Genomic DNA, 25575 nt, shown 5'->3' with positions numbered 1-25575 from the left:
GGAGTGCCTCCTGCAGATATAAGGCATCTCACCTCCTTTCCACCTGAACCACAAATCTCTGGTGCACCAACCAAAAGCCATGGAGCTTGATCATCCCAATGCTGTGCCATACGCCACTGTTTTCCACGTGAGATTAACTTGTGGAACAATTGCCAGCACTTTCTACAGCCTCTGTGCAATTTCCCTTTAAAAGATTCATGGTAAGCTGCAGGCAATCCAGATTAGCTTTAACTGGTGACAATCATGCATGATATTGGCCAGCTGTTGACGTGTCCATCTTGTAAACAGTGTGGACTGCATTGTTTGGACATTGAAATCATTATAACAAGCACACAGAATGTAACTAGTGAACTGCTTGAATTGCAAAGAAAGGGCACAGCTGAATCCCAACGTCACGATTCCCACCTCCATTTAGAATAACAATTTTATTCCCTGTTTACTTGCTCGAGTTGCTTAGTTGTGCTGTCCTACATCCCAATTATAGTAAGCCACATATACATAAATTATCAATGTAATGATGCATAGGTGTATGCAATTTCATACCATGTGCTTTTAATGCCATGCTATTAATGAATGAAAATTGGAACATTACCTTGCCTTAAAAGTTATTCCTTGCCTCCCTGTCACTTTGCTACCGAATGCACACTGTCACAGCTGACAGTTTGTCCTCCAGGCATGTAGTAATGGGCTATCATTGTTGATAAATCTGTCTGTTTACCGTGAGAGTCACAATTGGTGGCGCCCACCAGGTGAGCATAATCCAGTGATTGCCTGATAGTATGGAGCGAGTGCTTTAGGGCAAAGATATAACCCTTGTCACTGGTAGAGATTGGGAAGCTGGTGCAGCAAGATGGGGATGAGAGGCACCTAACAAACTGGATTTTTTTTCTTTCCAAATGCTTGAACAATCATAGGAGTATTGATTGTGGCTGAAAGAGGGATAATTAGATGGTCTTGTCTGTTATTGCTATAGTTCCAATAATCTTATTGTGACTGTAAAGATAAGAATGGAAGCAATTTGAGAAATCCCCTCCAGTTTGGTGATGTTGGAGGGACGTTGGAGAAGATTGATGTGAAATGGTGCGGACAGTTTTTTGGAAGACTGTAGTTAAAGGATGGAGGATTAAGTTTCACAGTCACAAAGTACACCATTAGTGACTTAATGTAGAGTTAGTTTGCTACTCTAAAGGGAGGAACAAGCAACTGCAGGGAAAATGAATGAACATTTGAGTTGCCACAGTCCATTCAAGGACATTATAGAAGAAATTGCAGATGGGCAAGTTTGCAAGGATGGGAGATTCAGGTTTTTGTCTTGATGGCAAACTTAAAGGTGAGGTGGACCACGCCCGAAGAGCAAGAACTATTAACAACAACAGATGATATGGAGTCCATGAAAGGGCGTCACTAGTCAAAGGTTATGTGGGAATAGGTTCAGGTGAACAAAAGATTGACGTGCTGAACAGGGTGATGAGTGAGGTAAGAGAGAGGTACAGGTAGAGAACAAGGATTGGTGAGAACGTTAAAAGCTTGCTACAGTGGTCTATGGGAGGGAATGAGGTAATCTGGGGCTTCAGTATGGCAAAACAAAGACCTATCCCTTTCTCTTTGACTGACAGTATCAGTTTATGATTACTCCACTGATCATGTTAAGAATATATATTTAAGATACAGACTTCTTAACTCCAAGGTCTGAGTCTTATAAGATATAGTTCTTTAAAGTCCTCACTGTGATCCAAATTGCTGCCAAAGTATAGGCACTTCCACATCTTTTACTTGAAATCATTAAGCATGTTGCTTTTTCAATTTTGTAATCAATTTCACCCTTTGCTCAGAAACCATTTTACACTGTTATTCATGGCCGTGATATTTTGATAGTCCACCCTGAGGTCTGGAGGAATTGGGTTTAGATTGTTACAATGCAAACTGCCAAACAAGTAGTTCAAGGATCAATATTTATTGCAAAGGCTGAGCAGTCTGTGGCCATTAACGGAGACATGAGTTATTGCTTGGTTGTCACGAATATCATTGAGGGATTACCTTAAGGGATTTACCAAGCCTAACTGAATGAAAGCTGCAATAATGCAAAAGTGACAGAGGATTGCCTCCCTTCTTCCAATCTCATCTCCAGAGAGGGAGTGAGATGGGCACCAGTTAGGCAGCAATGGCATCAATTACGTATGTGATTAGTTTCCGTGTTGGTGACAATTCATTGAACACCTTAAAAGAACAGTAAGGGGTGAGTCTAACTGGCTGCGTTAGCTGGCTCTGAAGTGACCCATCAGTGCTCAGCAATTTAGATGCAACTAGATCTTGGGCTTGTGTGTTCCAGCTGCAAGTGTAGGGCACACTGAATGGCAGTGGTATTCGCTATAATCTTTAGCTCAGAGCTACTTTGGGGAATTGTCATCAGATCCCACAGCAGGTCAGACTGCAACAGGATCTGACATTCCTGCCGATTTAATGGGAAATCCTTGAGTGAGGCAGATATTTGTTTATTTTTAAACAATTAGATTTAAAAAAAATATTTGATCAATTATATTTGTTTTTGATGTCTCAGAATGTCAGAGACACTCAATTACTGATAGTAAAATTTTTAGACGTTTAAAAATCGTTTGATGGAAGCCCTATCTCCATCGTTGTCCCATGTCAAAGGCTCCTTGTTTCAGATCCCTGAAGGTGACAACACAGGTAGATAAATTGGTGAAGAAGGCATAGGGAGTTCTTGTCCTCAATAGCTAGAGCATAGGATATAACAGGAGGGAGGCTTTGCTAAACTTTGTTAAACTAAAGCTAGACTAGCTGGACATTCACTGGACTAGAGCTGGAATACTGTGTACTGTTACTACACTATATAGACAATAGACAATAGGTGCAGGAGTAGGCCATTCAGCCCTTCGAGCCAGCACCACCATTCAATGCGATCATGGCTGATCACTCTCAATCAGTACCCCGTTCCTGCCTTCTCCCCATACCCCCTCACTCCGCTATCTTTAAGAGCTCTATCCAGCTCTCTCTTGAAAGCATCCAACAAACTGGCCTCCACGGCCTTCTGAGGCAGAGAATTCCACACCTTCACCACTCTCTGACTGAAAAAGTTCTTCCTCATCTCCGTTCTAAATGGCCTACCCCTTATTCTTAAACTGTGGCCCCTTGTTCTGGACTCCCCCAACATTGGGAACATGTTTCCTGCCTCTAATGTGTCCAATCCCCTAATTATCTTATATGTTTCAATAAGATCCCCCCTCATCCTTCTAAATTCCAGTGTATACAAGCCCAATCGCTCCAGCCTTTCAACATACGACAGTCCCGCCATTCCGGGAATTAACCTAGTGAACCTACGCTGCACGCCCTCCAGGAGAGGTTGTAGAGGAGATTCACTAGGGATGGGATGGTTCAGTATAGAAAACCTTTCTCCATGGCAGAGGTGTTTTAAATTGAGGTGAAGGAGGTTTAGAGGGGATCTGAGGAAGAATCATTTCACATAGAGGATACTTGCAATCCGGAAAGTACAGCCTGAGAAGATATTGGAGGCAGGTAGTCATAGTGTGATAGAGCCACAAAACAGAGAAACAATACCTTTCACCTAACTCTTCCATGCTGACTCTGATGCCGATCTACTCTAATCCCATTTGCCTGCATTATGTTCATATCAATCTACTCCTTTCCTGTCCAAATGCCTATTAAACGTTCTAATTATATCTGTCTCTACTAACTCATCTGGCAGCTTGTTCTGTATAACCACCACACCTTGTGTGAAAAACTGGCCCCTCAGATAACTTTATATATCTTCTGACTATATCTTCTCCCCTTTCACCTTAGACCTTGGATCCACTCTAGCCACCCCACAATCAAGGAAAAATCTAGACTATCGACCCTATCTATGTCTCACATCATTTTATAAACTTCTATATATTCACCCCTCAGTCTCCCACGTTCTAGAGAGAATAAATCCAACCTCCAGCCTAAATCCAACCTCTCCAATCTGTCCTTGTAAATTGTGCCCCCCATGCCAGGCAAAGGCAACCTCCTGTTGAATTTATGGTAGACACAAAATACTGGAAGAGTTTGAAGAAGGGTCGCATCCTGAAACGCCACCCATTCCTTTTTTCCAGAGACGCTGCCTATCCTGCTGATTTACTCCAGCATTTTATGTCGACCTTCGATTTTAACCAGCATCTGCAGTCCTTTCGTACACCGCCTGTTGAATTTCTTACACACTCTTTCTAATGCTACTTTCCCAACCGTGAATGGGCAGAACATCAGGATGAACACTTGCAACCCTGAGACATAACAGCGCCTGTTCCAGTGCAGAGAGAGAGATTAGTAAATGGTATTTAATACTTTCAATATTTTTACATTTCCACTAAAAAATGAAAGTAAGACCACATTTGTAGAAGTTATTTTTTGGAGAAACACAAGATAATTAATGTTAAAGATGTAATCTTGAATGAACATGCCCTAATTTTCTTCTGGCCAAATTATTGGTGTCCATAATTTAAATTCTGCATCTTCATAATCTACCATTCATTTGAATGCTGAATCTCCTGCCAAAGCCTTGCAGCAGGGAACTGGGTAAGTATTTGATAGAAAAGAATTTGTGTAGGAAAATAACTGCAGATGCTGGTTCAAATCGATGGTATCACAAAATGCTGGAGTAACTCAGCGGGTCAGGCAGCATCTCAGGAGAGAAGGAATGGGTGACGTTTCGGGTCGAGACCCTTCTTCAGACTGAAGAAGCGTCTCGACCCGAAACGTCACCCATTCCTTCTTTCCTGAGATGCTGCCTGACCCGTTGAGTTACTCCAGCATTTTGTGATACCTTCGGAAAGAATTTGTAGTGCTTTTGAAAATGGTGGCATATTGGAACAAACTGGATTGCTTTTGCTTAGAGCTGGTTCAGACTCAAGATGCCAAATGCAGTAATCATTCTGTGTGTTGACTGCAAATCTTTTGAAACAGCAGGGAGTGGTGAACAGTAGTTTCTTGATGTCCATGTTTAAATGTGCAGGTGAAGCACATTGTTATTTGAACTGCAAAGTCTAGGCAAGGCATTTACTCTCTAAAATAAATGTCAATTTATATTTTATTTCCCTTTTAACTGAGGTATATATGTAGTTAATAGCCCCTTTTGCAAGATAGTCACTGACCTATAAGTTGTAATGATAGTATTTTTTTTTATACAGTGTCCTAACAAAATGGAACCTGCACATATCTTTTACACAGTCAATTTAGTGAAAGGTATACTCCCTAGTGGCAAACACTGAGGAACAACAATAACGTTCCACTAATGTTGCTTTATTACTTTTCAACAAGCTAACAAACTCATTTGAATAATGAAACAAGCCTGCAGTGCAGTTTCAGAACTAACAAAATGTGGGCATTTAGTGGATGAGGGATAAATAGCTTTGTCCTCGTATCTGGGACATCATGATACATCTGCACAAGTCATTGTTCTCATCTGTTCTGGTGTTACACACATTCAAAAACCCATCCTCTATTCTTCCCTTTAGAAACATGTTCATAGTTTTAAAGACTCTGACAGGTTTTCCCTCATACTTTTTTCAGAACAATGCATCCCAGCCTATTCACCCGATCAGACCTGCTTCTTCACAGCTCTGGTTACATCTATTTTCTGTGCTTTCAACAATCCCTTACTATCCTCTCTGTACTTCTAATCCTCCAGTTAAAACCATATAAATTACAAAGGTATTTCGTACTCTCCTACTGTCAGAAGATCATTTAATACATGTTGACAGTGCAAATGGAAACATATGTCTTATATAACTGCTATGCCAGAGTCTGCTGATGATTGACATCAATAGCATTATCTATGTATAAATAAGCCAGGCACAGGTCATCTATTTTGATCAAATGATTGATGCTGACAAGTTCATTGGAATATAACTGAAGATATATCAGTGATAAATTGTGGTGCTGGTGGGGCTGGTATGGTGACAAGCAAAAAAAGACAATGGGATATTTATGGCTCATCATCAATCCTCTGACAAATTTGTATTCAAAATGCATATGTCAATTTGAAAAAAATAGTAGATACATACTTTACAAAATATAAAGATATACATTATTTTAAAAACAATGCAGCAGAACATAATTTCAGGACCATCCTTCGATCTGTTGTTAGTTTTGAAGACACAGTGCAGAAACAGGCCCTTCGGCCCACCGAGTCCGCACCGACCAGCGATCCCCGCCCATTAACACTACCCTGCACACACTAGGGACAATTTACACTTACACCAAGCCAATTAACCTACAAACCTGTACGTCTTTGGAGTGTAGGAGGAAACTGAAGATCTCGGAGAAAACCCATGCAGGTCACCAGGATAACGTACAAACTCTGTACAGACAGCACCTGTAGTCAGGATCGAACCCGGGTCTCTGGCACTGCAAGCGATGTAAGGCAGTAACACTACCGCTGTGCCTCCCATTGTGCATTATTGTTCGCTTGCATATATAACCCTCCCTACTAGGTTTATTCAAAATTTCTCCCTTTAGGGCTATCCATTTCTAAACCATGCTAGAGTTTTCTTTATCAGACAAATTTACCTTTATCTGGCATGTTCTTTCTCAACAACCACAGGATAAAGAAACAATATTATTGGTAGAGTTTAATTGGTGCACAGATCAATGTAATACTTTTTTTCTTTCGATTCCACGCTGAATCTCTGAACTTTACAGTGGTTTACCTGTAAATTAAATCATTGATAAGATGTGGATGAATCATTATTAGAGATGCATTCGAGTCGTTTCTACACGAATGGTGAACTTGATAAAACTGATAGCTTGAAAATCAAATCTGGGCAACATTTTAGCTTTGAAATCTACAACAGAATCACTAACATGAAAAAAATTTAAAACATGCATTATTTATCATGCATTAATAAGTAATTATCCAATGATATTGCTGAAGCAGAATAATCTGTGTGAGAATTGTGGAATCAGAAAAAGATTTTCCAATTTGGACAGTTTAACTGTTCATTAGTAATATTTACTCTCAGTGAAATATTGCCTTCTTAAACAAACCCATTAGTCATGAAAAAATTCTTGAAAGGTTTTTACCTGTTTCTAGGACATGCAAGTTTATCTTTCATCATTTATTCATCTACCATCATTAAACCTCGTGAAAGTTATTGACAGTGACTGTAATTTATGCTTGGCTAGTTATGAAAATATTTGGTTCATATTTAATCAGTTTAGTATAGCGCATATGGCGGCACGGTAGCGCAGCGGTAGAGTTGCTGCTTTACAGCGAATGCAGCGCCGGAGACACAGGTTCGATCCTGACTACGGGCGCTGTACTGTAAGGAGTTTGTACGTTCTCCCCGTGACCTGCGTGGGTTTTCTCCGAGATCTTCGGTTTCCTCCCACACTCCAAAGACGTACAGGTATGTAGGTTAATTGGCTGGGTAAATGTAAAAATTGTCCCTAGTGGGTGTAGGATAGTGTTAATGTACGGGGATCACTGGGCGGCACGGACTTGGAGGGCCGAAAAGGCCTGTTTCCGGCTGTAGATATATGATATGATATGATATGATAATATGCAATACACTCCTGTGACGGCAACTCAGCTGCCTATAGTTATTAATACAAATGGGGATCTAAGGTCAATAAACATAATTCTGTAGTGTTAAGAAAATGGACAGTAGAAAATTACAGATTTGCAGCAAGCAGATTTATTACCAATGTTGTCACACATCACATCAGCCATATATATTACTTGCAAAGCTAAACAGCTTGTGCCCGAGGGCACCTTTTTAACAGTTAATTGTTGTAATATTCTGCATAAAGATTTTCTTAGGCATTCATAAGCCTGGTTTGGAAAGATTTGATGCAAGAAACCTTGTGGGTTTCTGGTCTTGAGTACGGTATCATGCAGAGTGTGTTGAGTAATACACAGGAAACATGTGGAGTTCTGAATGGTGTGTGGGGCTCATTTGAGGCTCTTCTCTGACTGCGCACATGTACACACCTGATCAAATTCATGATCAGGTGATGTCACACTTATTCACATATATAACACAACTTATTCTTTTAAAAGAGTTGATTTAATCTTAATAAATGCACTGTTTAACTGACTGGATTTCAGATTCTCTGATCTTTGTGACTGTACTGGTGTTACCTGTGTTGTTCTTGATGGCTCAACTGATGTCGTTGGTGTAGAATCCAGGTCTTGATTCATTGAAGGTGTCTTGGCCCTTTTCAATTGTTTGTGGTGTCAACATTTCTTCAACCATTTTGGGACTCACTTTGGGAGTAAATTCAAACTCACAATCTTCCTCAATATCCTCATAAGCCGTATCCACCATTGAGACCTGGTGGGCCAACTGAGCCCTTCCAAATTCCTCACCAACCATCACATGGTCACTCTCAGTTATCATATATTTCCATGGTATCTCTGATACCTTATTTTTAATTTTCAATCCTCTAGTGGTCTCAGCACACAAACATTTAAACACTTCCAACACCCCTCTACCCCCAATCCCTGTAATTATCTGCTTGTTTCCTTTGTGTACCCAACAGTGGTGAAGTGGATAAAGAATATTATGCGAGGGTCATTCATGGCCTCAGGTGCAATTGCAATTTTAAACAGCTATCGCGAGTCTGAAACTGTTTAGGTGCATTGTGCAAAGTTGAATTTGTAAAGTCTTGTCGGTACCAATAGATATTTAGGCCTGTGAATTCCAGGGTGAATATGCGTGAGGATCTGATCCCTACCATATTTTGAGATAGAAAAGACATGAATGAGATTTTCCAGGACATTATATTGTTGTAAAAATAAATAGTAAAATTGCTTAACATGCAATGCAGCATCAGGGGACTGTCAGAACTTGATATCTCCCAATGATGATGTTATGCTAACCTAATTTTAAACCTAAATTTTTTGAGGCTACCATCAAGAAATGGTCATACTTTGATCACAGTCAGTATTTACAGAAGAAAGATTGGGAACCATTTTCCACAACTCACTGCCTTCTTTGAACTGATGACTAGGTGAGACTGACCACATTGCAGAAGAAGGGAGCAAGTGAAACAACAATGCACTGATCTTTCAAGTGATATCTTTCCATTAATTCTCGCTAGAGAGAAATGAACTCAAACTAAAATCTGGGAAAATGCATTATTTTCTCATTTTAAAAACAAGTACTCTAAGCAATTAATCACTTTGTTTCTTCTGAGATTTTGTCTGAAATTTTGAAATATTTGATAATTACATTGCCAAAATAAAAAGCCACAGCATTTTGACTGTTTACATTTTCACCAATCTTTGATTGATTGAAAGATACATCATGGAAACAGGCCCTTCAGCCCACCATCTATGCCGGCCGTCGATTACCCGTTCATACTAGTTCTATGTGATTCCACTTTAGCATCCATTCCCAAACATTTGGAGCAATTTACGGAGGCCAATTAATTATCAAATCTGCACGTCTTTGGGATGTGGAGGTAAACTGGATCCTCAGAAGAAACCCACATGGTCACAGGGAGAATATGCAAACTTCACACAGACAGAACCCAAGGTCTGGATTGAACATGCATTTCTTGGACCGTGAGGTAGCAACTCTATCAGCTGCATCACTGCAGCTGCACGTTTGTAGTACTCAGAACACAAGAGATAAACACTCCCCAGTGAAAATAATATTTAAATGAATTTATTAAGAAATATTTCATGCCAGAACACTGGATACAACAATGAAATTATTTGTTTTCCTGCGAGCTTAAATCCAAATCAGGCTGATGGGATGAAAGTCTACTGTAATAATGCTTCTGTAGTGGCCTGGCGAGGGGGCTGACCCGAGGAGTGGCCTGATCCGCCACACTTCTATATTTGAGTATTCTCAATGACATTGAAGTTAACCCACTTTGCAAATGTAGAGCAAACCTTCGGATGAATTAGATATGATTGTGTTTTCCAGTCAAGATTCCTCTCAGTTCTCTGCCCCGTGCCATACTTTTAATTAAGTTGAGAGGTTTAGATATTTGATTGTGCAATATGACTGTTTCAGCTCCAAGCAATTGAAAAATGACATCCAGAGTGAGAAGGACTAATGTAATTTTTCTTATTATTTTGGAGATTTGACAAGTAACTTCCAGACTAGTTTGCCTTTGCACAGAATCATGCCAGTTTAAAACAAAAAGATGCAAAGTGCTGGAGTAATTCAGGGGGTCAGCCAACATCTCTGGAGAATGTGGGTAGGTGACGTTTCAGGTCAGAACCCTTCTTCAGACACTGAGAAGGGTTCTGACCTGAAACATCGCCAATCTATGGTCCCCAGAGATGCTGCCTGACCCGTTGGGTTACTCCAGCATTTGGTGTCTTTTTAAAAAAAAACTTGCATGATTCTGTGCAAAGGCGAACCTCTCCTGGCTCCCTGCGTAAATGGTCACTTTTTGTACATTTTGTGTAATTTAAATCTAAGTAGGTGAAACAATACCCACAAATTTCCAAACCAGTCTAGAGCTGGCATTAAATAAACAGCAGTCAGGAAAATGGGACAAAATGGTAGAAAAAGCCCTGGCTGAAAGCCGAGACTGTCACGATAAGTTCAAAGTTGCCCCAATAAAGAAAACCCGTTGCGTAATTGTAGAGTTACACTAATTACATTGCAGTCCATATATTCATTATGTATGAGTGGCATCACCCAAGCAGCAACCTGATAAGAATATTTCAAACTGTTCATTAGGCTGGCGCTATTAATAGATGAGTGCAGTACAAAAGGGAGTCTGGGATGCTAAATCTTCACAAAACACTGGTCAGACCTCGGGTGGACATTTCTACTCAACTGTGAGTACTTTGTGCAGGAAGGAACTGCAGATGCTGATTTACACTGAAGATAGACACAAAATGCTGGAGTGACTCAGCAGGTCAGACAGCATCTCTGGAGAAAAGGAATCGGTGATGTTTTGGGTCGAGACCCTTCTTCAGACTTTCTTCACACCCTTCCAGTCTGAAGAAGGGTCTCTACCCAAAACGTCACCTACTCCTTTTCTCCAGAACCTTCCTACTTCTGCATATAACCCCTCTGACAATAGATGATAATATTATGGTAACATCCTTGTTGCACCTGCGCATTAGTATTATGCTGACCATGCTCTATGATTCCCAAATACACTGCATCCATAAACTCTGCAGCCTCTCAGCTTTTGGATAAAATGCTTCATTTTCATTTTGTCCAACCCAAATAGACAACTTCAGATTTTCCTATATGATATACCACATGATTGATCTTTGCCCACTTATTTAACCAGTCTGTGTTCCTTTGTCACCTATTGTAGTCTTGTTCACCATTTGCTTTCTTAGTTTGCTTATGTCATTAGTAAATTTAGCAACCTATTTTTTTGGGTATCTTAATCCAAATCATTTACCAACATTATAAAATGTTGAGGCCCCTTTACTGATATCTGTAGCATCTGGGAAATTATCTTGATGCAGAGAATAAAATATAAATATGGCAATTCTCCTTAGAGCTGAGAAAGCAAAGAGGAGATTTGATGGAGCTGTTCAAAATCATCAATGGGTTTGAGTGAATGAAACCGTGAAACTGTTCCCAATAGGTGAAGAGTCCACAATCAGTAGCCGCACTTTGAAATGTATTCGAATTGGAATAGGTGGTAACATAAGAATACAATTTTACATAGGAAATGGTTGTGATTTGGAAGGCACTGGCTGAGGAAATGGTGGAACTATAACAATATATTTTTTAATTGATAGATACTGTACTTGAAGAGGTGTAAAGGCAAAGGGGGAGGAATGGTAGACCAGTATTAACTGGAAAGTGCTTCTAGGATTAACACATGATTGATGGGCTGAATAATTTACTTTTTAATTGAATCAATTTATGTGGACCATTGAAAATGTTCCAACATAAATTCAGTGAGTGATCTTGTTCGTCTAAAATATTTAATTAAAGTCAATAGCATCTATTCTAGTCATTTCCTTTCTTGGCATTTTCTAATTTCTCAATACATTTTATGACGGTCAAAGCTGTACTTCCATTTAAAAATCCAGCAGTATGTTCATATCAGCAGTTAGTGTTTAATTTATCTTAACAAAGTTTTTATCATCTCCATGTTTCAGTGAAACGAGCAATTAAAGGTCAAGGATTGGATTCAGTTTCCCAGTTATACATCCCAACTCCGTGGTGCTTCCAGTAAAATAAATGTTGGTTATAGGATATAAAATGATGTTGCAATTATATAGCAGGTTTAGCGATGTGACTGAGAATGGGTTTCTAGGCACGTAGAATTTAAGGCACAATTAATATTTCCATTTCATGGTGCACGGTTAAATATAAAGATCACGTAGTAATGAAAGTACAAAATAATGTGTGAATTAAATTGAAGCAAAGATGACCAATTAAGTCAAAAGAGGATCAAGAGTTTTATTGCCATATATCACAGACAGAACAATAAAATCTTACTTACAGCAACATAACAGAATATGTAAACATAGTACTATGCAAAGAATGTAATAAATAAATAAAAAAGTTTTATTTCTATAATTATTTTTAAGTTTTAAAGACACATAAAAACAAGCAAACTATAATAGTGCAAAAAGGCAAAACCAATGCTCCCATGTATATCGAGTTCAGAGCTTATTTGGAGGTTGTAGTGTTTAATAGCCCAATGCTATTATATTACTGCCACATTAAGATGACAAACAAATCAGATATATGTCGAAATAGCTAAATCAGAAATGGGATGTCTACACCCAAACTCTCCAGAGATGGGCCTAATCTTCCTGTTGCTGATGTAACTGGACGGAAATTGGAAAGATAGGTTGAAATATAGAACTTTTCTTTTTAAGTTAATTCATAAGTAATTAGACTAGTACAAAAGATTTCAGAACTTGGACTGCACCTCACAGTAGATTAGTTTATTGTCATATGAAGAAGACTGCAATGAAATTCCTTGTTCACTTGAAGCTTCCGAGTAAACAGTATACATACAGTAATGTTAAATTCAACAATAAAACATTGACAAGAGCAAAACAGCAGAATAGTACAAGATTAAAGTGAAAATCCATGTATTGCAAAGAGGATTAGTATCACGCAAGGATGCGTTCTCTCTCACTGGAGCAGGGAGATGAATGAATGACCAGGGTGGGACAAGTCTTTAATTATGTTGACTGCTTTTACGAAGCATCGAGAAGTGTAGATGGAGTCAATGGTGGGAAGACTGGTCTGTGTTATGGACTGCGATACATCTACAACTCTCAAGAGTCAAGAGTGTTTAACTGTCATATGTGTTGAAAACGGAACGATTAAATTCTTACTTGCAGCAGCATAAGAGGCCTGTAAATACAGTGCTCATTACACAATAAACAAGAGAAAGAACAATAAATTCAAAAATATATCAGTGCAATAAAAAAAACAAAGTCCCAAGTTCAACTAAGAATTTAGTTGGTGTTAGTAGTGTTCAAGAGCCCGATAATTGTTGGGAAGAAGCTGTTCCTGAACCTGCTGATGTACAGATAGATATATGTGCCTGGGAAATTAAGAAAAAATCTCCCAATTTTGACACAATATTGGATGCAGTTTGCATCTGGATCAATGATTTTGTTCGAGGCCGAAACTCGCAGTGTTCGGGATTCCCAGAAACTTTTCCAAACCAAGTCAGTCTGAGTTAGGCCCAGAAACAAGTGTGAATCAAGGATATCGAGGTCTGAAAAGCTAGATTCAGCTGAATTTGAAATTTGATTCAAGTTCAAGTTCAAACTTGATTCATTTCTAGCCAGAGCTTGTATTATTCTCCTGACTGACTGCTGGAATTCCCTGGCTCCTTACCTTGACAAAATGAAGGTTAAAATAAAGAATGCTCTTGACTGGGAATGCTGTGTCCAGTAATTTACTGACCAATCTACTGAATAATTAGTTCTAAAAGAAAAGCAATGGTGTTCTTAAAGTTGTTGAAGAATGAATGCATAAACGTCTATTCAAAGTGTACAAAACATATGTAGGCGCAAGAATGTCTAAAAAAGGAAATGTATGAAAGACTTTGTTATGTAAGCTATCTTTTATCAGGGGTTTATGGGATCGTGGAAAACACCATATTTCTCTGTAATTGCTAATTGGTGTTCCTTCTCAGAACCATTATGTTTTGCTTAAGCAGAATCTAAAATATGCAATCAAGGTATAAAAAAAAGGACTTAGATTGTTTAATTTCTTGATTTGCAGCTCTTCTTTATGCAACTATTTTTGGAAATGTCACCACGATCTTCCAGCAAATGTACGCCAACACCAACCGCTACCATGAAATGCTAAATAATGTGCGGGATTTTCTCAAGCTTTACCAAGTCCCCAAAGGACTCAGCGAACGCGTTATGGATTATATTGTGTCAACGTGGTCAATGTCTAAAGGGATTGACACGGAGAAGGTACGAGCCTATGAGGTAAAAATTACCAAGACCTCCAGGAATAGCATTTGGTTCATTATTTAAAAAATGCATAGTTAAATTTAACTGTAATTATCAAATCAGCTGTGCAATAAGTAGTGTGATGCACAATGGAAGATGTGTGGAATATAGTGAGAATAAAGTCTATTTTTTGAGTGAATTATGGTCATTTTCCTTTAACATGTTCAATAATTGTTTAATTATAACAGTTTTTAAACAGACATTTCTAACATTTTGTGCATCTTTAAGTAAAAAATGATGTTCTGTAAATTCTTGTTCTATATATGGTTGGAACCAATTCACTTGTGCATGATATATTGTCTTCAGAGGAGTATGTTTATAGTATCCTTCTTATTCTCAACTCCTTGTATTTTAGTGTGAAAATGCTTTCACAACAAGAATTTAAGTAGCATTTGAGATACAAAATGTAAAAAAAACTTATTTTGTTAGTTTTAATATATTTGCTACACTCAGAAGGAAGTGAAAAGATTTGCAGGTTGGAGATTAGATTTCTTTCATGGTAATAAACCTACAAAATCCTGATGCTACACAAAAACCTTTCCACTGTAGCTCAGTCGGTATGAAAAGTGACCAGAACATAATATAATAGAATTTTACACTGAATTTGAAATCAATGTAGTTTGATCTGAAACTATGGTATTAAATTTAAAAGTATGAGAGGCAAATTGAGAATCTGCAATAAAAGGTATGATGGAGACACACAAAAATACAGATACTGGAACATTGAGCAAAAACTGCTGGAGAAACTGAGAGGGCCAGGCAGCATCTATGGAGAGAAGTGGACTGATAACATTTTGAGTCGGGACCATTCTACAAAATGTTGTCAGTCCATTTCCCTGCATGACTGCCTGACCTGCTGGGTTTCACCGAAAGTTTGTTTTTTTAAAAGGTACGGCTGTGGACAGGTAATGACCAGCACTTCTACAAATAGCACATGGTTTGCAAACGATTAGTGAAATATGATTCTTTAAGGCACAAAAGCATAAAATCCTTTAAGGCACAAAACCATAAAAAGAATAATAATCCACCCATGGCTGATAGAATAAATTAAACATACCATTAAATCAATGGAAGAGGCTTAGAAAGTTGTCAGAAATAGCACGAGGCATCAAGTTTGGGAGGATTTTAGGACTCAGCTAAAGAAAGCCAAGGAATTGATGAAGAAACGAAAGAAAATATATGATATGGGAAACAAAAATGGATAGTAAGAACATTACATATATATGGAAAGAAAAAGCCTATGAAAAGCAAAAGTGGGTCTCTTATTGTAGAAACAAGGAACTGCAGATGCTGGTTTACCAAGAAAAAGTACAAAATGGTGGAGTAACTCAGCGGATCAGGCAGCATCCCTGGAGAACATGGATAGGCGACATTTTGGGCCGAGACCCTTCTTCAGACATCACCTATTCATGTTCTCCAGGGATGCTGCCTGATCCACTGAGTTACTCCTTTATGGGTCTCGTAATGTGGGTCTTATTGGCAGAAATGGGAAAGTTTATATAGGAAGGAAATAGGGGAGAAATTAAAGAAATCTTTTGCATCCATCGTCATGAAAAAGGACACAAATAATCTTGCTTGAAATATTGTGCATTTAGCGAGATTGAAGAACTAAAGGAAATAGTATTTGTTTAAACAAATACTAGAGAAATTCCTGAGACTGAAAGCCTATAAATCCCAAGGATCTAATGATCTGTAGCCCAGAGTTCTGTAAATGCAGTTAGTGAATGCTCACCTTCAGTGTTCAATGTTCCAGATTCAGCAGTGATGCCTGCAGATTGGAAGATAGAAAATGTGGCTTTACTATTTAAGACAGGAGGGTGTGAAAAAACAGGGAACAACTGACCTGTTGGCCTGAAAACATTTATGGACAAAAGGCTGGGAATCAATAAGGCAATCCAATTGTCATGTTGCCCATTCACGTAGGCTGTCTATGTCGCCTTGAAGCCTCTTTGCATCCTTCGCCAGACTTACAATCCCACCCTGTGTTGCATCATCAGCAAACTTGGAAATATACAGTTATTGAATTATGAATTAGATCACGAATAACTGGAGCAGAAGCATTAACCTTTGTGGTACTACCAACCTCTGCAGCACTCATTTATTCCTACTGTTTATTTTCTGTCCGTGTATTAATTATGGTACAGTGATATTCACATTACCATACAGCCATACTAAAAAAAAGCAAGAAGGCACACAACTACATAAAAGTTAACATAAACATCCACCACAGCAGATTCCCCACATTCCTCACTCCGATGAAGTTCCATGAGTATGTGACTGGTAGAATGAATTAGGGTTAACCAGTGGATGCTATGTATTTAGAGTTTCAGACTTTTAGTGAAGTTGGGCAACAATATTAGAGCACATGATATTGTGGATAATGTACTGGCATTGACTGAGAATTGGTTAACGGACAGAAAATAAACAATAGGAATAAATGAGTCCTGCAGAGGTTGGTAGTACCACAAAGGTTAATGCTTCTGCTCCAGTTATTCGTGATCTAATTCATAATTCAATAACTGTATATTTCCAAGTTTGCTGATGATGCAACACAGGGTGGGATTGTAAGTCTGGCGAAGGATGCAAAGAGGCTTCAAGGCGACATAGACAGCCTACGTGAATGGGCAACATGACAATTGGATTATAATGCAGAAAAATGTGAAGCTGTTCACTTAGGTGCACACAAACAAAAAACAAGGTGTTATTTTATAGTGATAAATTGGGAAATGTTGATATTGAAGGGGACCTGAGTCCCTTTGAATATCAACACTGATATCATAAATCACTGATATCACAAACAATAATGAAAGCAAGTGTTATGTTGACCTTCATCGTGAGAGGATTTGAGCATAGGAGTAAAGATGTCATACAGGAATTATAAAGTCCTTGACGAGATTGCAACTGGAGAGCATGTATAGCTTTGGTCTTCTTACCTTGAAAAAGAGAACATACTTGGCGTGGAGGGTGTGCAATGAAGATTCATTAGTCTGGTTCCTGGGTTGGCAGGCTTGCAGTATGAGGAGAGATTGAGTAGATTAGGCCAGAATTCCCCAGAGCTTAGAAGAGTGAGAGGTGATCTCAGTAAAACTTAACACAATTCTTACAGGGTTTGACGAGCTGGTTGCACCAAGGGAGTAGACCACTTAGAACTGAAATGGAAAAAAAAAATTTACTCAAAGGGTTTTGAATCTTTATAATTCTCTGCTCTGGAGTGCTGTGGAAGCTTAGTCACTGTTCATTCTGCGCTGAGATCGATAGATTTCTGGATATTGAAGGAATTAGAAAATACGGGGATAGTGCTGGAAAATGGAGCTGGGGTAGAGGATCGGCTGTGATCTCGATGAATGGCTGCTCAGTCTCCACGGTTCGGTTGGTTTTCTCCTGCTATAATTCTTATTATGTTTTACCACCAGGTTCTCTCGAATAAAAGTACCATCTGTGCTTTGCGTTGTACAACCCATTCTGTTGCAATTACTTTGACATAATTGTGATAAATTATCAGAAGATAGATTTATGATAGTTTGTTGACTTCTTGTTGCAAGCAATCTAGGACCATGGTGATGCTAAGAAGATGAGATACTTTATTAGGAGTAAACAATAGGGGAAAGGTAAGTAATGGAAGGACTCCACATATCTTAAAAGGAGGGAGGGGTGTGGTTGTGTTTTCACTACTATTTTATTATGAATTTCACAGCAGTGATGAATTAACATTGATTTTAAAAGTTCCCAAGGTTACATTGAAAATTGAATCTAGACGTGGGAAAATCCAACAGCTCTGTAACATGGATTGTAAATCAAATCCAAATTCCTGTCTAATCATTTTCAGAAAGATTTGATGCTTTGGTTGGCTTTGAGTGGATTGTCCAGGTCCACCACTGATTTTCTGGCAACTGGTAGTCCGGCACCTCCTTTAGTCCGGACAAAATTACAAGAGCGCACTTGAAATTCCCCTGGAAGTCCCCCCAAAAATGGGGTGCCTAGGTCAGGTGAGGAAATCGATTTCCTCCTCATGGGGACTACTGTGCCGATCGGCGGGTGGAATTTGCCCCCTGGAACTCCAGCCTGGCCGCAGCTGGCAGATCTGTTCCCATAGCCGATGTCCACAGACAAATGGCTGGACCAATTTGCCGCCTGTGGGTGGGTCTCTGGAACTCCAGCCCGGCCGGAGCCGGTTGATCCATTCCCATAGTCAACATCCGAGGCCGACTTTGCGGGCTGATATCTTGGCTCCCTGTAGCCTAGGTCAACCCTCCCTGTACCGTTGGAGTCCTCTCAGAGCCCGTGATCTCTGTTGCTCTGGCAAAAACGGATAATCCAGAAAGACGTAGTAAGGAACTGCAGATGCTGGTTTAAACCAAAGATGCTGGAGGAACTCAGCAGGACAAGGAAGAATAAGGGAAATCGTTTCTTTATTGATATTTACTTGTTAGCATTTAAAAGGATTGAAGATACCATAAAGGAGTGAGCAAAATCATATTTAAGAATATTTTCATTGTATTTCTTAAATCAGGGCACATTCAACTGTGGATATATCTTGCCTTCGGAAATATAATGAAAAATAATGTTAAATTTGCGATTTTTAATTTATCAGCCATTTGGAACAGACATCCAATACATTTCTGACTTGTTACTTATGTAAATATTCTCTGCAAGGCAGTTTGATTATTTTGGTTTCCATTTGATTGCCTTGTTTTTTTGGATACAAATTGCTTGAAATGGCACAATGTTGCAATGAATTGTGAATTTTGAGTGCATCTCACTATGTCACTACTAGTTGCACCTCTTTGCAGGCATTTCATGTGTGTGCACAATAATGCTTACAGGCAAATATGAAAAATATATAAATATGATATAATTTGTAAATAAATTGCCACTCTAAAACAGCCAGCAAATGGTTCTTTATATATTTTTTAAGCCATTTTAGAAAAATAGAAACATAGCAAATAGGTGCAGGAGTAGGCCATTCGGCCCTTTGAACCAGCACTGCCATTCGATATGATCATGGCTGATCATCCAAAATCAGTATCCCGTTCCGGCTTTTTCCCCTTATATCCCTTTATATCATATCCCTTGAATAAACTTAGCCCTAAGAGCTAAATCTAACTAATAATTTCTAATAATTTAAAGCAGAATAATCACAAGTGGCTGATTAACAATATGATTAAATCAAATATTTTGTTAGATGCTTAGTTTCAGCTATATTAGTTACATACGGCTGAGCTGCTACTCTTCAATGTATGAAGAACTACAGTATTTCCTAAAGCAATCATTTTTTTGAAAAGTTACTCTTTAAGTGGTTCCAATTGCATGTCTATCAAAATGCAACCGAATTATGCATGACCTCTCCATGTCTGCAAATGAATCAAACTTTGATAAAATAAACTTCACAAAACATCCCAAGTTGTTCCCCAGTTGATATTTCTGCAAATATTGGAATCTCAAGCTACACCAATAGAACTTTGAAGACCTAGATCTGACATAGACTTGATGGTTTGAATTGTCTCTGTCTGCACTATACCTAATTTAGTTTAGTGATCAGCATGGAAACAGGCCCTTTGGTCCACCGAGTTTGCGCCGACCAGCGATCCCCGCACACTAACACTATCCTACACACACTAGGAACAATTTACAATTATACCAAGCCAATTAACCTACAAACCTAAAAAAAAAAGTGTTTGGAGTGTGGGAGGAAATCGGAGAAGACCCAAGGTGAGAACGTACAAACTCTGTACAGACAAGCACCCATAGCCAGGATCGAACCCGGGTCTCTACCACTGCCCTATGATTGTATTGTTTAGAATTTTAGACACGATAAGGATTGAACACAAACTGTTTTTCCCAACAAAAGTAAATTATTAGAGAACAGTGTGGTTTCCAGCTAAAGGTAGTGAGATGAATTGTGCTGAAAGGAGAGTGGAAATATTATAGATCATGTTACTGGATGTCTGACAGCATCTTATTTCTGTAATAAGACCTGAACTTTGTATTATTTCTAATGAAAACACGGAAAACAATCCTCATTTTTAAGCAGCAAATAGGTCAGCAACCTGCCATTCATGTTTGTGTAGTTAAATGCAGGAACTCTGGAAAATGTTATCAAAGGAACTGCACTCTGCTATAGATTGCCATGTTTCAGTCTTCACTGCTTAACATGGAATTACTGTAATGTCATAAACTCAGTGTACTTATTCACCAACTCCACAGTAAAAAGAGTTGAAAGGTAAATTATTCAGGAGTGAATTTTTAATGGCACAACAGTTGAGTTAAATGTTTTTCCTGAACTGAAAAATAAATTCCACGAATGGGGAGTCTTGTTCCATTTTGTTTCTTTCCATTGGCCTCTTTCATTTCCCCCTCCCCCCCCCCCCCCCCCTTAATTTAATCTGTAATTCCCAATCCTCTTTTGAATTTCCAAACACCATTTAAATTTACTGGGGTTTTTTTGGTTCAAGTCACAGTGAAGATTCTTTGATCTGTTAGGTTGATGCAACTTGGATTTTTTTAACTCATTCATAGATAGTCTTAATCATAGTGAAATAGGCAGGAGTATTGAGAAAATCTACAGCTGTGAAAGCTCAGGGAATAGTTGCGTGTGAAGTGAAAGTCAAGTGTAGTTCATTTGGTACTGCAAGCAAAATCAGTGTCAATGCAAAAATATAGTTTACTAATGGGGCACGGGGCACGGGGCGGTAGAGTTGCAGTCTTACAGCTCCAAAGGCCCGTGTTTGATCTGACTGTGGGCGCTGTCTGTACGGAGTTTGCACATTCTCCCTGTGACCTGCGTGGTTTTTCCCCGGGTGCTCCGGTTTCCTTCCACATTCCAAAGAGGTACAGGTTTGTAGCTTAAATAGCTTCGGTAAAGGTTCTCAATTGTACCTAGTGTGTGGGAGAGTGCCAATGTACAAGGGTCACTGGTCAGAGTGGACCTGGTGGGCCGAAGGGCCTGTTTCTGTTCTGTATGTCTAAACTAAACTAAACTAAACTAAGCTAAACTAAACCAATGGAATGAATATAATGGTGTGGAGTGGCTGCAGTGCATACCATCTACAAAATGCACTGTAGTTACTCATTCAGGCTACCCAACAGCATCTATTAAACCCCTGGCCACCATCAAGAAGACCAAGAGCAGCAAGTACAGCAGATCTCCACCATCTGCAAGTTCTCCAAGTCACACAACATCCTGACCTGAAATACAATGCTGGCTCTTCATTGCCACTGCGTCTAAATCCTCAGACACCATAGATAAGCATCATTAGAAGGATTGCAGTGGCACAAGAAGGCAGCTCAGGAATAACCTTCCGAGGAGAATTAGCGATAAGCAATAAATCATGGCTTTGCCAATACCCTCTATCCCAAAAATGAATTAAAAAAGGTTTAAGCTCATGGTTGGAAGTGCAGTGAATCAAGGACATGCGCTGTTTCCATGCCTTTTTCTCCTACCTCAACATATCCCAAAGTGATTTACAGTTAGTGAAGTAATTTTATAAGATAATCACTATTGTAATGTAGGAAACATCTGTTTCATCTGTCGGTGCTGATGTCTACAGACTCCCCACCTTTACCGAATCTGTAAATTGCACTGCACTGGTCTTTTTAATTTGGAGTAGCTTTGATAACTGTTTCTCACGTTATTCATCCATTCACCCTTTTCCATACATAAAGCTCATAAAGCGTTCACTGGAGAGAACCATTGTTGCTGGGCAGTGTGCTTGCAGGCCATATTCTTCCCATTTTGTTCTTCACCATTTCCCCTTGGTATGATAGCCACCCTCCCTTGTTTTCTGCGGCCACTATTTTTCCCAGGAAACAGGAAGTTTTGTCCATTCAACTGGAAGTGACTTTGTTTTTTAAGCCCTGATGACCATTGCTAAACTATCTCTTTGCAGCAAATATTCACGTTTGACAATGAAGGCTAATTCCTTCAGATGTAGATGTAGTTGAAAACCATTTAAGAGAAGTTAACAATTTATTTGTCTCAATCCTCCCTCTTCATCTCTCTCCTCTTATGCGATCTCTGTGAATTCCACAATAATTTGCCTCATCTGATGTGGCTGTCCGTATGATTTGAATACTGTAGTTTACTCTTGTTGGCGTAGGCACTTCATTTATGAGGGATTGTCAGTCGGATTTATTACCGGAACACTAATGCTCATACGTTTTTTACTGGTCCCATATATCCTCCAGGACATATGACATTGTCCTGGATTTTTTATTATCACGTTACAGTTCAGATTCAGAAAAATCTGCAGAAAATTTCATTTTAAAGAATAGTAAGCGCCATTTACTTAATGCTGAGCCCAAAGTCTAGTAAATTAGTAGGGCGAGGATGTTACGAGTAAGAAAATTACTTTTTATTTCCCTTCTAGGATATTCCTAAGCTCTTAATGAAATACTTTAGTAACCGCAGTAAATTTCCCCTGCGGGTAACGTTCAGTTAAAAATACATGTGGCTAAACTACTGAACAAGGGACAAAATCATTTATTGTAATTTGCTTGATTCAGGACCGTGACCTCATGCTGATGTGTGTCTTCGTAAAACACCTGTATTAAACTTAAAGATTGCATTCTGGTCCAGTTAACTATTGATCGCAGATGCACACAGCCTGAAAATCGCACTAATCCTTTCATCGTTTACAGCATGGAAACAGGCCCTTCGGCCCACCGAGTACATACCGATTCACACCAGTTTCGATATATTCCACTTTCTCATCCACTCACTCCACATTAGGGGCAACTTAATTTACAGAGGCAAACTCCATGTGGTCACATGGAAACTCTCTACACAGACTGCATCCGAGATCAGGATCGAACAAAGGATTCTTGCACTGTTAGACACCAGCTTTACCAGCAGCACCACTGTGCCACCCTATTATTTTCTAACCCCTGTAGCAGGTTTTCTTCGACCATTAAGGGGAAAAAAGACACAAACTACTGGAATAACTCAACATGTCAGGTAGCATCTCGGGAGCCTTTTTCAGACTGATTTGTAAACCAGCAGCTGCAGTTCCTTGTTTCTCCATTAAATGTCTGGAACATGGTAAGATTAACAACTAGTCTTAGTATTGGTGACTAAAAAAAAAATCTGATTTATCACATTTCCTACAACAAAGGACGAGGCCATTTCGGCCTATTGAGCCTGTGGTGTCTCATCAGCAATCCTTTTCCCTACTAATTTTCACTATTACTTATTCTCTTAATGTTCTCATCTCCCCACCGATTCTACCGCACACCTACATACTAGGGTCAGTTTACAGTGGCCAACTAACCCACGAACCAGTCTTTGGAATATAGATACAAAATGCTGGAGTAACTTAGCAGGACAAGCAGCATCTCTGGAGAGAAGGAATGGGTGACGTTTTTGGTCGAGACCCTTCTTCAGACTCTGAAGAAGTCTTTCACCCATTCCTTCTCTCCAGAGATGCTGCCTGTCCCGCTGAGTTACTCCAGCATTTTGTGTCTATCTTTGACTTAAACCAGCATCTGCAGTTCCTTCCGACACAACCAGTCTTTGGAATGTGGGAGGATAGCAAAGCCCCTGAGAAAAACCATTGCAGCCATGGGGAGAATATGCAAACTCGGCGCAAACAGCTCCAGAGGTCAGGATTGAGTTTGGGTTGGCTGAGTTGTCAGCAGCTCTGTCACGCTGGCACCCAAATGCCCTTCAGAGGGGGAAATCTGTAAAGTTACCCCATCTGCCCTTTATATAATTCCAAACCTGCTGTACATCCACTCTTCAATGCCTTCAGAAATGACCTGGCTAGCCAATTCATTTGTACTGACTAACCACCAGCTTCTCCACTGAAGAGAGTTATTAAATGTTAGCCTTGCCTGCAAAGCCCAGATCCTGAAAAAGGAATAAGCTAAAATTAAATTGAATTAATCCCCTCGGATTCTTGTAGGCATACCAGTTATTGCTCTTGAATACTTGCTACAGATCCCTTTAGATGCAATTACCCTTAAATGTAGTGCGATGTACAACAGCCCCATGGCTCTGATCTATTGCAGACAACCCAGTGAATGGAGCAGCCTACATCAATAGTTACCTGACTGGATGACTATGCATAGTGGATGCTGCTTGCTCTGCCACCTTTAGCAATATGTCCCCCAAAACAAATGTTAAATCAAAGTATCTAATCATAGAATGACAATAAAACTTGAAAGGATGACATAAATGAAATGTTCTTCCGAGATTCATGCAATTCCAAAAATAATAGTAGTTAATTTATAGTAACAGTGACTTCATTTCTTATGCGTTTTGAGAGCAGGTCCCCTATCGAATGCATATTTATACTTTATTCGTTTCTGCAAAGGTCTGCTGTACTTTCAGTTAATATTTAATAGTCAGAAAAATGTTATAAATAACAGCCCCCTCAGCAAATAGAAAAATGATGCTTTTTCTTTGCACTGTAGCACAAAAATAAGTTGCTGCAGAATACTGCAGGGATTTTCTGGCTGCTGATTGCAGATAGTTTTTACTGCTGATTTGGTAGGTTAAGGTCTGCAACTTCATGAGGTCACATGTATTTAAGCGCTTGGTCTATCATCTGGAGACTGCTGGAGTGACGTTTACAGGGGATTAGGGTAGCTCAGGTAGCAGCTTCTTTATTTTTACTTTTAATAGTAGAATATAAGAAAATAGAAACAAAACTAAACCACTTGGCCCCTCAAGTCTGCCCCCCTATTCAATCTGATCATTGACAGGTACGTGGTTAGGATAGGTTTAGAGAGCTTTGGGCCAAGGGGCAGGCAGGTGGGACTACTGCAGATGGGGACTGTTGGGCAAATTGGGCCGAAGGACCTATTTCCACTTTATATGACTCCATGACTCTATAACTCTATTGCTGATGTGGCTCAGCCTCAACTTCCTGACCATCTGTGCCACATTGAATGAATGAATGAATGAATATAACTTTATTGTCATTCAAAACTATACAGCCGAGTGCATATTTGAATGAAATTCAGTTGCAACTGGCTTCAATGTAACATCAAATAATTAAAATTGATTAAAGAAAAATAAATAAATAAGTAACTCGCACATAAAATAATGGCGGCGGATGATTGTGAATTCAAGAGTCTGATGGCTCGGGGGAAGAAGCTATTGCAGAACCTGGCTGTTCTGCTCCGTGCCTTTGACCAGAGGGCAG

At 39.3% G+C, this 25575-nt stretch overlaps 1 protein-coding gene across 2 annotated transcripts in view; it reads left to right on the top strand.

Annotated features, from left to right (window-relative positions):
* Positions 1-25575, top strand: part of kcnh5b (potassium voltage-gated channel, subfamily H (eag-related), member 5b) — a 237713-nt gene that overhangs the window by 123187 nt on the left and 88951 nt on the right. Inside the window, exon 8 of one of the 2 annotated variants that reach the window (XM_078407202.1) lies at positions 14193-14392. In XM_078407202.1, coding sequence (XP_078263328.1) covers positions 14193-14392 — 200 coding nt within the window. Of the gene's footprint in view, positions 1-14192; positions 14408-25575 lie in introns of both variants that reach the window. The other variant, XM_078407201.1, reaches the window with a different exon arrangement.

This window comes from Rhinoraja longicauda, chromosome 10 (genome assembly GCF_053455715.1).
Source record: "Rhinoraja longicauda isolate Sanriku21f chromosome 10, sRhiLon1.1, whole genome shotgun sequence".
NCBI classification, from domain to species: Eukaryota; Metazoa; Chordata; class Chondrichthyes; order Rajiformes; family Arhynchobatidae; genus Rhinoraja; species Rhinoraja longicauda.
The sequence above is the reverse complement of the archived record's forward strand: the minus strand, read 5'-3'. Positions and strand labels throughout refer to the sequence as shown.